The sequence below is a fragment of the Salmo salar genome, chromosome 04, assembly GCF_965601325.2.
Source record: "Salmo salar chromosome 04, fSalSal1, whole genome shotgun sequence".
In the NCBI taxonomy this organism is placed as follows: domain Eukaryota; kingdom Metazoa; phylum Chordata; class Actinopteri; order Salmoniformes; family Salmonidae; genus Salmo; species Salmo salar.
In genome coordinates, this window is record NC_138294.1 from 38659596 (window position 1) to 38675862 (window position 16267).

The 16267-nt window shown below is 41.8% G+C and overlaps 1 protein-coding gene across 1 annotated transcript in view; it reads right to left on the reverse strand.

Annotated features, from left to right (window-relative positions):
* The window catches only part of st6gal1 (ST6 beta-galactosamide alpha-2,6-sialyltranferase 1), a 165214-nt gene that overhangs the window by 118677 nt on the left and 30270 nt on the right, over positions 1 to 16267 (reverse strand). Inside the window, exon 5 of the mRNA XM_014195776.3 lies at positions 8813 to 9077. Within this exon, the coding sequence (XP_014051251.3) occupies positions 8813 to 9077 (265 nt within the window). The remainder of the gene's footprint in view (positions 1 to 8812; positions 9078 to 16267) is intronic.

Sequence of the window (16267 nt, forward strand, 5' to 3'; positions counted from 1 at the left end):
TGAACCCGCGTCAGGCACGGTGGGCCATGTTCTTCACCCGGTTCCAGTTCACTATTTCGTATAGACCAGGTTCCATGAACACTAAGGCCGACGCGCTGTCCCGTCTTTATGACACTGAGGATCGGCCCATCGATCCTACTCCCATCCTTCCAGCCTCTAAGCTGGTCGCACCGGTGGTATGGGAGGTGGACGCGGACATCGAGCGGGCGCTAAAGTTGGAGCCTGCGCCTTCCAACTGTCCAGCAGGCCGTAAGTATGTGCCGCTTGGTGTACGTGATCAATTGATTCGATGGGCTCATACGTTACCCTCGTCGGGTCATCCTGGGGTGGCGAGGACAGTGCTAGGCCTTAGGGGGAAGTACTGGTGGCCCACCTTGGCTAAGGACGTGAGGTTTTATGTCTCCTCCTGTTCGGTGTGCGCCCAGAGTAAGGCTCCTAGGCACCTTACTAGAGGGAAGTTACAACCCCTCCCCGTACTACAGAGGCCGTGGTCCCACCTGTCGGTGGACTTTCTCACCGATCTTCCCCCGTCTCAGGGGAATACCACAGTCCTGGTAGTTGTGGATCGGTTCTCTAAGTCCTGCCGTCTCCTCCCTTTGCCCGGTCTCCCTACGGCCCTACAGACTGCGGAAGCTCTATTCACCCATGTCTTCCGGCACTACGGGGTGCCGGAGGACATCGTTTCTGATCGGGGTCCCCAGTTCACGTCCCATGTATGGAGGGCATTTATGGAGCGCCTGGGGGTCTCGGTCAGCTTGACCTCCGGTTATCACCCCGAGAGCAATGGGCAGGTGGGCAGGTGGAGAGAGTTAACCTCTATGGGCTAGGTGCGTCCCACCTACTCAACAGCCAGTTGAATCCTGTGGCGCGTTATTCAAATCCTTAGATATGCTATTACTTCAATTTTTCAAAAATATGACTATTTTACACCATTTTAAAGATACGACTCTCGTTAATCTAACCACACTGTCTGATTTCAAAAAGGCTTTACAACGAAAGCAAAGTACCCAGCCAGAAATAATCAGACACCCATTTTTCAAGCTAGCATATAATGTCACATAAACCCAAACCACAGCTAAATGTAGCACTAACCTTTGATGATCTTCATCAGATGACAACCCTAGGACATTATGTTATACAATACATGCATGTTTTGTTCAATCAAGTTCATATTTATATCAAAAACCAGATTTTTACATTAGCATGTGACTAGCATGTGACTAGCATTCCCACCGAACACTGCCGGTGAATTTACTAAATTACTCACGATAAACGTTCACAAAAAGCATAACAATTATTTTAAGAATTATAGATACAGAACTCCTCTATGCACTCGATATGTCCGATTTTAAAATAGCTTTTCGGTGAAAGCACATTTTGCAATATTCTCAGTAGATAGCCCGGCATCACAGGGCTAGCTATTTAGACACCCAGCAGGTTTAGCACTCATCAAACTCAGATTTACTATAAGAAAAATGTTCTTACCTTTGTTGTCTTCGTCAGAATGCACTCCCAGGACTTCTACTTCAATAACAAATGTTGGTTTGGTCCAAAATAATCCATCGTTATATCCAAACAGCGGCGTTTTGTTCGTGCGGTCTAGACACTATCCTAAAGGCTAAATAAGGGTGACGAGCATGGCGCAATTCGTGACAAAAGAATTCTAAATATTCCATTACCGTACTTCGAAGCATGTCAACCGCTGTTTAAAATCAATTTTTATGCCATTTTTCTCATAAAAATGCGATAATATTCCGACCGGGAATCTGCGTTTAGATAAACAGACAAAGGAAAAGAAACCATTCGGTCGAAGCGGGCACGCGCCTAAGCCCATAGTACTCTGAGTGACCACTTGCCAAAAGCGATAAAGTGTTTCAGCCAGAGCCTGCCTCGATATCGTTCAACGTTTTCCCGGGCTCTGAGACCCTATTGAAGACGTAGGAAGTGTCACGTTATTGCACAGATCCTGAGTCTTCAATAAAAAGAGCCAAGATGAAACACTACTTCTCAGACAGGCCACTTCCTGCTTGAAATCTTCTCAGGTTTTGGCCTGCCATAGGAGTTCTGTTATACTCACAGACACCATTCAAACAGTTTTAGAAACTTTAGGGTGTTTTCTATCCAAAGCCAATAATTATATGCATATTCTAGTTACTGGGCAGGTGTAGTAACCAGATTAAATCGGGTACGTTTTTTATCCAGCCGTGCAAATACTGCCCCCTATCCCCAACAGGTTAACCAGTTGGTAGCTCAGTTGGTAGAGCATGGTGTTTGCAACACCAGGGTTGTGGGTTCGTTTCCCACGGGGGACCAGTATGGGAAAAAATATATATAAAAAATAATGGATGCATTCACTACTGTAAGTCGCTCTGGATAAGAGCGTCTGCTAAATGACTAAAATGTAAATGTAAAAAATGTAAGTTTCTGCGGTCGTACTGCCAGGACCAGCCAGGGGAGTGGTCCAGGTACATACCTTGGGTCGAACTGGCCCAAAACTCACTCCGCCACTCCTCCACTAACATTTCACCATTTCAGTGTGTGTTGGGCTACCAGCCGGTCCTGGCACCGTGGCATCAGAGCCAGACCGAGGCTCCTGCGGTGGAGGATTGGGTGCAGCGCTCCAAGGAGACCTGGAGGGCTGTCCAGGAGGCCCTTAAACAAGCAGGGGGACGACAGAAGAGGAGCGCTGACCGCCACCGCAGTGAGGCCCCCGTATTCCAACCAGGGGACAGGGTCTGGCTCTCGACCCGAAACCTGCCCCTTCGCCTGCCCTGCCGGAAGCTGGGTCCACAGCGTGTAGGGCCCTTCAAAGTCCTGAGGAGGATAACCGAGGTGTGTTACCGATTACAACTCCCTTCGTATTATCGTATTAACCCCTCGTTTCATGTGTCTCTCCTCAGGCCGGTGGTAGCTGGTCCCTTACAAGACGGTGAGGTGCCGGAGGTCCCTCCGCCCCCTCTGGACATCGAGGGGTCCCCGGCGTATACAGTACGTGCCATTCTGGACTCAAGACGCCGGGTGAGGGGCCTGCAGTACCTCGTGGACTGGGAGGGGTACGGTCCGGAGGAGAGGTGCTAGGTGCCGGTGAGGGACATATTGGATCCAACATTGTTGAGGGATTTCCATCGCCTCCAACCGGATCGCCCTCCGGGTCGTCCCCGAGGCCGGTGTCGGCGCGCTGCGGGAGCCGCGCGTCAGGGGGGGGGGGGTACTGTCACGACTCCTGCCGAGGGTGACTCCTCTCCCTGTTCAGGTGGCGGTCGTCGTCACCGGCCTACTAGCTGCCACCGATCCCTTTTTCCTTTTCTGTTGGTTTTGTCTTTATTGGTTTCACCTGTGTCCCATTAGTGTTTAGTTGGGTATTTAAGCCCGTTTCCCCACCTGTTCTGTGTGCGGGCTTATTTCTGTCGTTCACTGTGTTTCGTGTAGTGGAACGTGTTTTTGGATTCCTGTGTTTTTTGATTACACCCTGTTGTTGTTCTTGGGTGTATATTCTTTTGACGGTGCATTTATTAAAGCCCGATAGCAAACACTCTTGTTTCCTGCGCCTGACTCCACACCCACTACATCAAGCATTACAGTTGGGTTATAAAAAAATATCCGAAACTTTGAACATCCATTAACCTCTTACATCTAGACGTTCCGCTAGCGGAACACCTGCTCCAATATCCAATGATAGGCGTGGCGCGAATTACAAATTCCTCAAAAATCCAAAAACTTCCATTTTTCAAACATATTACTATTTTACACCATTTTAAAGACAAGACTCTCCTTTCTCTAAACACACTGTCCGATTTCAAAAAGGCTTTACAGCGAAAGCAAAACATTACATTATGTCAGCAGAGTACCCAGCCAGAAATAATCAGACACCCATTTTTCAAGCTAGCATATAATGTCACAAAAAACAAAACCACAGCTAAATGCAGCACTAACCTTTGATGATCTTCATCAGATGACACTCCTAGGACATTATGTTATACAATACATGCATTTTTTGTTCAATCAAGTTCATATTTATATCAAAAACCAGCTTTTGACATTAGCATGTGACGTTCAGAACTAGCATTCCAACCGCAAACTTCCGGTGAATTTACTAAATTACTCACGATAAACGTTCACAAAAAACATAACAATTATTTTAAGAATTATAGATACAGAACTCCTTTATGCAATCGAGGTGTCCGATTTTAAAATAGCTTTTCAGTGAAACCACATGTAGGATGCTACATTTTTGACCAGTTGCAATTGTAAGTAGGCCTAATAAAATAAATCCTACTTCTATTAGGCTGTTAAGCCTCATAGCCTTGTCCGCCAGTTAAGTTATTTTATATACTGTAGGTCTAGGCTCCGAAGAAAGACTCCAATTAAGCCCTCTTGTTGTTTGTAAAGTCAAATTAAAATGAAGATTATTGTTGAAATGAATTGCTCCACTGGTGTAGGTTTTCTCCATCTGTTGGTGTGCAACACTTGCATAACAAGTTAGCTATATTTTCAGCACCAGCCACTGTTCACCTCCTATTGATTGTGCTGCGGTTCCCGCCAGTTGTTTTTTACATTTAAACTTTATTTAACTAGGCAAGAGCAAATTCTTATTTACAATCACGGCCTACCCCAGCCAAACCCAGATGACACTGGGCCAATTGTTCGCGCCATATGGCACACCCAATCACGGTCGGATGTGATACAGTTCTGTATTCGAACCAGGGACTGTAGACCGCTGCGCCACTCAGGAGCCATGACCTATATATATATATATTTTTTTTTTTCTTTCAGAACATTAACCCTGTATAGGTAGATGTGGAAAGGTAGATACAAATGATTTGTTGCGAGTTGGGGAGGAGGGGTTTCACACCTAGCTCAAGATGGGGAGGGGAGGTGTTTCACACCTAGCTCGGCTATTAGACAATTCTTTAGTAAAGGTTGAATAGTCTATTGTTCAGCTAGTAGCCCATCCCAGAAACGCTGTTAGCAGAATTCACAGCCTGCTACGCTTATGAAAAACTAATAATAATACTTTTCCCCTTTCCACATGTTAAAGATTCCAAATGATACATTTTTTGTTGTTGCCACAATCGGCCCCAACCCCAATTAATACATTTGGGCACAGTCGATAGCGTGCTGGACTTCGGGCTAGAATGTTGATGGTTCGAAACCTGCTCCCTGCTTGTTTCATTACATTATTATGCCGGTCTCAGGGCAAATAGCCTGGATTGTTACTCCCATCTCGTTCCTCGCCCACTTCCACGCGTCAAATAGTAATATGCTTTAAACCGCTCTGGTGACAAACACATTTTGCTGCCCTGTTTTCAATTGTCCACATGGCTGGAAGAACCTCCTCAGATTAATGCAGATGAAGGGAGTTAGATATGCATAGGAAGTGTATTGTACAGTTTTTTTCCCCTGTATATATGAATTACAAATCAGCCTTTACTTAAATCATGTTTCTAGTCTATTGCATAGTTACAATGTGTAATCATTGATGTCCCAGGAGCAGGAGTGGTAAACACTGTTGAAGTGTATAATTGTAATACATACATGCAGACACAGCATCACTCAAAGAATGGAGTTTGATACACCTGGTATTGGATATGACTGAAAAAAAACTTGCTAAATAGCGATTTTCGTAAATTAACTTTATGACAAAAACATATGCACAATTGTTTGTCTCTACATTAACTAACAGATTCTTCTCAATTGTACATTTTTTGCTTGACTCGTTATGATGTTATAACTACTTACATTTGCTTCCACTGTAATGTTTTTGCCAGACATCTTTGCTGAAGAAAGTCACCAGCAACAGGTGGAATAACGTCAAATTCGTCATTGGAACCACTCAATATGATTGGTCATATAACAACCTTGGGACCCAAATGCATAATGAGTGCTCTAACTCCCCCCTGCGGTGGTCTGGAGCAATGAAGCCGTGGCGCTGGGTACCTCTAAGTCCCGCTGCGTAAGCTCGCAACTTTTAAAGGAGGAACCACTATATAGACAGTACCAAAACAAATTATCTAATGATTCTGTCTCTTCGCAGCAAAATCTGCAGAGCTGGAATGGTTGTATCATGGACCTAAATAGTGAATTGTGTTATTTGGATTTATGGTTCATGAGAAGACGTTTTTCAAAATGTCCAAGATAGAGGAAAATCTATTCTGACGGACCTTATGGGTCCTTGAGGCAAATTTGTTCAGCATGAGGAAAGACCCCTACATACACAGTTTCAAGTCTCTAGGTCAAACAGAGTGGCAGATGAGGGTATAAGTGAGACTGCTTATGCAGTGCCACCTATAGGCTAGTCGGTGTCATTCATTTTGACCAAGTTACACATGGCCTCTAGTTTCTGTGTGCCATTAGAAAAAAAGTTACCAATCATTGACCATATTAAGTGAACCCCTAAAAACATTTACATATTACCCCGCGTCCTTTTCTGCAGGTGAAGTTTTGATTTAAAATATTATGTTGTTTCTCATATGTTGCTAATATATTCGGTCAGGATTGTACATTTCAAATAATGTCTTACAAGTATACTTACTTTACTTTAAGTGGCTAGAAGTTTACTTAGTTTACTTTTTTAGTACTCTAACACAACTTTAGTGTATTTAGTACAACTGAAGATGTTCCAAAATAACACTAAATAAGTACACATTAAATACATGTTTGTATTACAGTACTTGACATTAACTTTTTTAGCCACTTGTCCATCAGACGAGTAGGTTTGATTTTTTACTTGTCCGAAAGCTCAAGTCATTTGTCCAAAGGAAAAATACATATAATCTGTAAGACCATGAGACGAAACGGTGACTGAAAATTGTATTGTATCATGCAAGGAACCATTTCACAAAATAAAATGCATTATTATCACTGGTATTGACAATGGAAGGCTGCTGGGTCTCTGTTCTCAAGTATTATAAATCCTGCCATTGTAGCCTTGAGCAAGGCACTTAACCAACCCTACAAAAACACACCCAAGTCAACTTATCAACTGTTGAGCAGCTGATTTTTTACAATGTGTTAGAGCAGGGCTGGAACAAAAACATGCACACCCAGTAGCTGTCCAGGACTATCCTGGAGGGTGGTTGGCGACCCTGCAACATTACAATTACAACCAAATACTATTTATGTCTTTATTAAATAATTCTCTCATTCAATGAACCAGGGATCAAACGGTAAGGTGGGCAACTTCAAAGCAAGGTAGCTAAGACATGTTAATCTATTTGTACGGGTAAAATATGTTTTCAGGGGAGATCTTGACAGCAAAGGAGTTACTGTACTTGTCAATTAGGTTATTCTAAGAATACTTTTTACTGAATAGAAAAGAATCCCAGCTTTCCAAGGGTTTCAGAATTATTTCTCAACTCCAAATTTAGAGTGCTTGACAGAGTATGCTGAGAGTATGCTGCATTGGTTTCATCAACTGTGCACCCGTATCAACTTTGTGACGGCCATTTAAGACTGTACATGAGTGCCGGTGGAAAGTTGTTTACGGCATTGGACATGACAATGACATTAATACATGCTAATAGCTAAATAGCGAGATAACCAGTGAAATACTGGCACGCATGCGATGCATTACATTTACATTTTAGTCATTTAGCAGACACTCTTATCCTGAGCGACTTACATTTCAGACATTTTTTTTTTCTGTACTGGCCCCCCGTGGGAATCAAACCCACAACCCTGGCGTTGCAAACACCATGCGTTGCAAACACCATGCTCTACCAACTGAGCTACAGGGAAGGCAATGACATTTCCAGGATTTTCATTGGTGACCAAATATTTGCTATAACTGGGCAAATAACTCACTAACTAGTAATGAATATCAACAAAAGTGCACACGCTCGCTTTTATCTCTAAAACGCATCTCGAGACTGCATGATTGAAAGACCGCTCATGCCTGTCAATGCAGACCTACAATAACTATACTGCAATATGCTCTGTAAAAATTGGGAGGACAGTGCTCAACACATCGCATCCAGGGGACACTAATACAATTCTGTTCGGAGTAGGCTAATTGTTTGATATTGTGATTTTTTTTAAACTTTTCCATTTGGACAACTTAAATCTATAATCTGCTTGTCCGACATACTTGCCCCAGGCAAGCGGACAAGCGTTAATGTCAATCCCAGCGTTAGTTCATTAGAAATATAAAAATAAGTATCCATACAGTCATTTGTGGCTCAGTTGGTAGAGCATGGCGCTTGTAATGTCAGGATTGTGGGTTTGATTCCCACGGGGGACCAGTATGAAAATGTAGGCAATCTGTTAATTGCTCTGGGTAAGAACATCTGCTAAAATGTAAATAAAATATGTTTACCATGTACAATTATTTTGCAACTAAAAGAGTGCTCCAAAGATAATTAAAGTGCACTTTTAGTATAAATGGGATATGCTAGAACCATTAAAACACTTCTGATGCAAAACAAATCCAAAATAGCCTAATCTTCATGACTAATGTTCAAATTTAGACGTCAAACAGTATCAGGGTTCTGGTCTAATGTTTCTAAAAATGTTAGGCATAATCGTGTTCATGGAGCCCTCAACTAGCCTTACACCTCACAGATTAGAGTGGTTTTACTATTGGTGAAACCAAAAATGTTGGTTCCATACTACTTGACAATAGCTTTCAGTGTCAGTAAAAGTATATTTTAAGTGTGTATAGAGTCCATTTCAAATTATGTCTTACAAGTACACTTACAGTAGTATACTTTAAGTGGGGTGATTTTAGTAACTAGAAGTACACTTAGGTGACTTTTAATAGTACGATAACACAACTTCTATACAACTTTAATGTGTTTAGTACAACAACACTTACCAATCTCCTTGCCCAGTCCAGAGTAGCGTAGTGACCCAGCCGACGATACCACTGCACAGCTCTTGTAGGGTCCAAGGTCAGAGGTTATGGGTTGTAGGGGCAGCTGGTACGCCCAGGGCAGAGAGGAGAAGGGCTCGAGGTCAGGGGTCAGGGTCGCAACTTCTACCTTGTACTTCAGCTGGCACAGCAACTCTGAGCCGCTCACCTTAGGACGAGTGGCCACACCCCCAGGACCAGAGAACTCCACACCATACTTATTCATCGCCTTGAGAGAGAGAGAGAGAGAGAGATTATGGTGAGAGGGAACGGTAATGTCGATGGAGAAGAAGATGGGAGAGATGGAGAAGAAGAGAGGCAGTTGGAAAGAGAGACAGAAAGAGGGACAAAAGAGAAAAGATATGTATAAAAGTTGCAGATAACTTTGGACAAAAAAATATGAAATAAATCCAGTTTTCTGTTTCCATCTTTCTCTGAAATCTCTCCGAGCTAGCACATTTGGTTCCTTGTAAGTTGTGGGAACGTATGGTTTTGGTTTCACATTGGTTGTGGGAACAAAGCCATATGTTTCCTGACATTCCGAGAACAGAAGTGAAAAGGTTGCCTGTTCTAGGAACGTTTATATATAGGTTAGAGGGAGGTTCTGAGAACGTTTTATTCTGCATCCTTGAAAGTTTTCCTGGGAGGTTTTATTAACACTCTGAAAATGAAAATTCTAGGTTATTTGGAGGTTTTTGAATAACTTCACTGAATGTTTCAAGACTTTTAATAACACTGCTTGTTTATTTAGTGTTAACTTTTTTAATACACAGGTATTAATCATGCATTTCTATTGTAACACGGCATTCAAACCTATACTATTCTATTCCCTATCCACGGAGCTAGTCCACTGCGCCACCAGGATGGAGCTAGCATGTCCTCTTTCATTCACGGATACAACATTTTTCATTTTAGTCTATTCAAACAGATCCCATTTCAAAGGAAACAAGCACTCAATAAAATCAGGTGTGGCCAATTAGTGGGTGCAACCAACACACCTGAACACACTTAACAAGTTAAAGGATAGAGAAAGTTTTGTTGATGATAAGAACGGAATCGAAATGTTTTTAAATAACATTCTTAGAACATTTTCTGAACGTTACAAAAGTTTTCTTATGGTTTTTATGTAACGTTTTCTTAACCTCTCTAGGGTATTTTCACATCCGGATAAAAAACATACCCGATTTAATCTGGTTATTACTACTGCCCAGAAACTAGAATATGCATATAATTCTATATTAAAGTTTGATTTGGATAGAAAACACCCTAAAGTTTCTAAAACTGTTTGAATGGTGTCTGTGAGTATAACAGAACTCATATGGCAGGCCAAAACCTGAGAAGATTCTGTACAGGAAGTGCCCTCTCTGACCATTTCTTGGCCTTCTACACTCTCTTTATCGAAAACAGAGGATCTCTGCTGTAACGTGACACTTTCTAAGGCTCCCATAGGCTAGAAATTGAAGTAATAGCATTTCTAAGGTATTTGAATATCGCGCCACGGAATTACACTGGCTGTTGAGTAGGTGGGACGCTGGCCCAGAGAGGTTAATAAACAGATCACTGACCATTTCCAATCCCACCGTACCTTCTCCGCTGCGCAATCCGGTTTCCGAGCCGGTCACGGGTGCACCTCAGCCTCGCTCAAGGTACTAAACGATACCATAACCGCCATCGATAAAAGACATTACTGTGCAGCCGTCTTCATCGACCTGGCCAAGGCTTTCGACTCTGTCAATCACCGTATTCTTATCGGCAGACTCAATAGCCTTGGTTTCTCAAATGACTCCCTCACCTGGTTCACCAACTACTTTGCAGACATAGTTCAGTGTGTCAAATCAGAGGGCCTGTTGTCCGGACCGCTGGCAGTCTCTATGGGGGTACCACAGGGTACAATTCTCGGGTCGACTCTTTTCTCTGTATATATCAATGATGTCGCTCTTGCTGCGGGTGATTCTCTGATCCACCTCTACGCAGACGACACCATTCTGTATACTTCTGGCCCTTCCTTGGACACTGTGCTAACTAACCTCCAAACGAGCTTCAATGCCATACAACACTCCTTCCGTGGCCTCCAACTGCTCTTAAACGCTAGTAAATCCAAATGCATGCTTTTCAACCGTTCGCTGCCCGCACCCGCCCTACCGACTAGCATCACCACCCTGGACGGTTCTGACCTAGAATATGTGGACAACTATAAAAACCTAGGTGTCTGGCTAGACTGTAAACTCTTCTTCCAGACTCATATTAAATATCTCCAATCCAAAATCAAATCTAGAATCAGCTTTCTATTTCGCAACAAAGCCTCCTTCACTCACGCCGCCAAACTTACCCTAGTAAAACTGACTATCCTACGGATCCTCGACTTCGACGATGTTATTTACAAAATAGCTTCCAATACTCTACACAGCAAACTGGATGCAATCTATCACAGTGCCATCCGTTTTGTTACCAAATCACCTTATACCACCCACCACTGCGACCTGTATGGTCTAGTCGGCTGGCCCTCGCTACATATTCGTCACCAGACCCACTGGCTCCAGGTCATCTATAAGTCTATGCTAGGTAAAGCTCCGCCTTATCTCAGTTCACCAGTCACGATAACTGCACCCACCCGTAGCACACGTTCCAGCAGGTATATCTCACTGATCATCCCCAAAGCCAACACCTCATTTGGCCGCCTTTCCTTCCAGTTCTCTGCTGCCAGTGACTGGAACGAATTGCAAAAATCGCTGAAGCTGGAGACTTATATTTCCCTCACCAACTTTAAACATCAGCTATCTGAGCAGCTAACTGATCGCTGCAGCTGTACATAGTCCATCTGTAAATAGCCCACCCAATCTATCCACCTCATCCCCATACTGTTTTTATTTACTTTTCTGCTCTTTTGCACACCAGTATCTCTACTTGCACATCATCATCTGCTCGTTTATCACTCCAGTGTTAATCTGCTAAATTGTAATTCTTCGCTACTATGGCCTATTTTATTGCCTACCTCCTCATGCGTTTTGCACCCACTGTAAATAAACGTAATTTTTTTCTACTGTGTCATTGACTTGTTTATTGTGTTATTGGCTTGTTTATTGTTTATTCCATGTTATTCCATGTGTAACTCTGTGTTGTTGTCTGTGTCACACTGCTTTGCTTTATCTTGGCCAGGTCACAGTTGTAAATGAGAACTTGTTCTCAACTAGCCTACTTGGTTAAATAAAGGTGAAATAAAAAATAAATAAAATAAAAATTCCCGCCACTGTTTCGCTAAAAAACTGAGGGATGGGGCTCGAAAAATGGAAATCTCAAATTCATAGACAGAGCTTTCCATGAGCAAGGACTGACTGTCCATGATACAGTGGTTTCTCAATTAAATGTTTTGAAATTATGCCTCGGCGCTTTGTGGTTTTGTACGTTACCCTGCGTCACTGCTTCATTGCTTCAGACCACCGCAAGGGGGGGTTAGAGCACTGATTGTGTATTTGGGTCCTAAGGCGCTAAATGTGTCTCTACCTGACAATGAATTGGGCGATATAAACCAAATAGAATGTGATAATTGTTCACGACTTCAAAATTGAATTTTATTGAACTGAATGATGAGGATGAAGAAGGTGATTGAATATAGAACAATAGTGTAAGAATTGCTATTCCTCTGTCCTGCACACACACCCGAAAAAAACCCCACTTGTTTCTACTTGGTCAGAAGGAGCTGTAACTGGACTGTAGCATATTACTTACTAAAACTGTTGTTACACTAAGGTTTTTATTCTAAGAAAAACAAAAATGTTCTACTTGGTCAGAAGGAGCTGTATATTTGTAGATATACTGTAGGCCTACCGAAACTGTTGTAGGTATTTTATTCATTTATGTTTATTTTACCTTTATTTTACTAGATAAAGGTCTACTTTGCTGGCATCTTGACCCAGTTTATTACTCATTTGCAATGCAAACCCTGGTGGCAGTGTGTTTTGGTCCGAGCAGACCCTTTTCTGGCTTACAGACATAGTTTTCATCAAGCCAGCTTCTTTCTATGGTGCTACCCATTCCAGGGTTAGGACTGTAACCATCGGAGGACTTGAAAATGAGCCGGAGCTGAGAGGATCACCAAAACTAAAGGTATTTCGGTTTCAGTGCATTTTCTTAAAAACAATTTTTTATATGGCCTATCAATGTGTAGGCATACTGTGTAATAAAATCGATAATTGTGCACTAAAAACGTGAATGTGTTTTTGCAGAGCATACAACCATGCCGCAATCATCCGTGGAGATCAGTGGACAAAGGGCTGGACAATGGGCCACACCGAAAAAAACGCATGGTTCCACAGAATACAAACTGGGATGGATCCCGAGGCAAATGTGGCTTCTTCATCAACATCTTTATGCTTTCGTTAATAAAATAATGATAAAAAATACTCTTTCAAAATGCAGATGTTTATTTCGTTATGGATACATAACGAATTACTATGAGAATAAATATCACTGAATGACAGAAATATTGGAACAAAGTAGGCTAATGAAGGTAAACAAATTGCTGCTTACTGGAAAATACCCTTTCAAAATTAATGGAAGAGGTCAGTGGAAGGGGGAAAAATGTTTTCAAACACTTGTTTTTCACAAGGGCTATTAGCAGGACAATAGACACTGTAGGTGTGAAAATCCCCCCCAACAAGCAATAGCCTCCCCGCATTATCAACTATTTCAGCACCGTTTTGCTCTGCTTTGAAACAAGCAAGACTACTTAATAAGCATATACATTTTAAAAATGTTTCTTTAATTAACGCTGCATTTTAATTATATAAAAGCCCCTTAGACATTCATTTAGAATCCTCTAAATGTAATTAGGTGTACTACTGTACAAGGACATTTTATGGATCTGCCAGTATTTTCATTTAGAGATTCCGGTAAAGAAATGTGTATGTAGAGGGGTAACTTGCTTCACCAGTTCTCTTACCATTTTGTACAACTGTGTGATTAGCCTACCAGTTGGTGTAACTAATGTTAATTCTCTTGAGAGGATTTTTTCTCTTCACTATCAAAATATTAACCTGTTTGGGATAGGGGGCAGGATAAAAAACACTCTAAAGTTTCTAAAACTGTTTGAATGGTGTCTGTGAGTATAACAGAACTCATATGGCAGGCCAAAACCTGAGAAGATTCCAAACAGGAAGCGCTCTCTCTGACCATTTCATGGCCTTCTTGATCATCTCAAACCAAAACAGGGGATCTCTGGCATGACGTGACATTTTCTAACGCTCCCATAGGCTCTCAGAAGGCGCCAGAAAGATGAATGGTGGCTTTGCAGGCCCTGGCTGAAAAACATTAGCGCATTTTGTAAGTGGTCGATCTGAGGACAAGGAGACTGGAGGCGCGTGCCCGAGCCGACACCATGTTTACTTTCTCTCTCTTTGAACGAAATCAACGACTCCCGGTCGGAATATTATCGCTTTTTTACGAGAAAAATTGTATAAAAATTGATTTTAAACAGCGGTTGACATGCTTCGAAGTACGGTAATGGAATATTTTGAATTTTTTTGTCACAAAACGCGTCGGGCGCGTCACCCTTCTTTACCCATCGGATAGTGTCTTGAACGCACGAACAAAACACCGCTATTTGGATATAACTATGGATTATTTGGAACCAAACCAACATTTGTTATTGAAGTAGAAGTCCTGGGAGTGTATTCTGACGAAGACAGCAAAGGTAATCAAACTTTTCTAATAGTAAATCGGAGTTTGGTGAGTACCACACTTGGTGGGTGTCAAAATAGCTAGCCGTGATGGCCGGGCTATCTACTTAGAATATTGCAAAATGTGCTTTCACCGAAAAGCTATTTTAAAATTGGACATAGCGAGTACATAAAGGAGTTCTGTATCTATAATTCTTAAAATAATTGTTATGTTTTTTGTGAACGTTTATCGTGAGTAATTTAGTAAATTCACCGGAAGTGTTCGGTGGGAATGCTAGTCACATGCTAGTCACATGCTAATGTAAAAAGCTGGTTTTTGATATAAATATGAACTTGATTGAACAAAACATGCATGTATTGTATAACATAATGTCCTAGGATTGTCATCTGATGAAGATCATCAAAGGTTAGTGCTGCATTTAGCTGTGGTTTGGGTTTATGTGACATTATATGCTAGCTTGAAAAATGGGTGTCTGATTATTTCTGGCTGGGTACTCTGCTGACATAATCTAATGTTTTGCTTTCGTTGTAAAGCCTTTTTGAAATTGGACAGTGTGGTTAGATTAACGAGAGTCTTGTCTTTAAAATGGTGTAAAATAGTCATATGTTTGAGAAATTGAAGTAATAGCATTTCTAAGGTATTTTAATTTCGTGCCACGGGATTACACTGGCTGTTGAGTAGGTGGGACGCAAGAGAGGTTAAGGAGTAGTATATCTATAATTCTTTAAATATATTTTGTCAATGTTTATGATGGGTATTTTTGTAAATTGATGTGCTCATTCACCGGATGTTTTGGTGGGAATACATTTTCTGAACATCACGCGCCAATGTAAAATGCTGTTTTTGGATATAAATATGAACTTTATCGAACAAAACATACATGTATTGTGTAACATGATGTCCTAGGAGTGTCATCTGATCAAGATCGGCAAAGGTTAGTGCTTCATTTAGCTGTGTTTTGGGTTTTTGTGATACATACACTTGCTTGGAAAATGGCTGTGTGGTTATTTTTGTCTATGTACTCTCCTAACATAATCTAATGTTTTGCTTTCGCTGTAAAGCCTTTTTGAAATCGGACAATGTGGTTACATTAAGGAGAAGTGTATCTTTAAAATTGTGTAAAATAGTCGTATGTTTGAGAAATTGACATTATTAGATTTTTGATGTTTTGTGTTTCGCGCCCTGCTGTTCCATTGGATTTTGGCTAGACGTTCCGCTGGCGGAACAGCTATAGCCAACATGTTTAACATGCAGTGCAGATCACCTCCTATTACCCCTCTCAGAGTTTTAAGAATTGAGTTTGTTCAATTATTTGTGACATTGTGGCATTTAAAGCATATTGAAGTTAGAAGTAATAGGATTGGTAGCAATAGTCTACCCACTGTGGTCAACTATTTCAGCACTGTTTCGCGCTGCTCTGAGACAAGCATGGAGACTGGTCTTAATAAATCAATGAGATTTTTATTTTCACTGAATCTCCGTTTGGGTACTCCCGACTGTCACGTTGTACAATGCCATATTTTCCTTAAATAACATGCCATAGAATTCTGCGGCAGCCCGCAAGGTGTGCTGCAGTAGAACACAACTTTTACAGGAAGAACCATTGTACCAACATTAAAATCTTAACCATGTTGTCACTACTTCCGCCGAAGTCGGTCCCTCTCTTTGTTCGGGCGGTGTTCGGCGGTCGACGTCACCAATCTTCTAGCCATCACTGATCCATTTTACATTTTCCATTGGTTT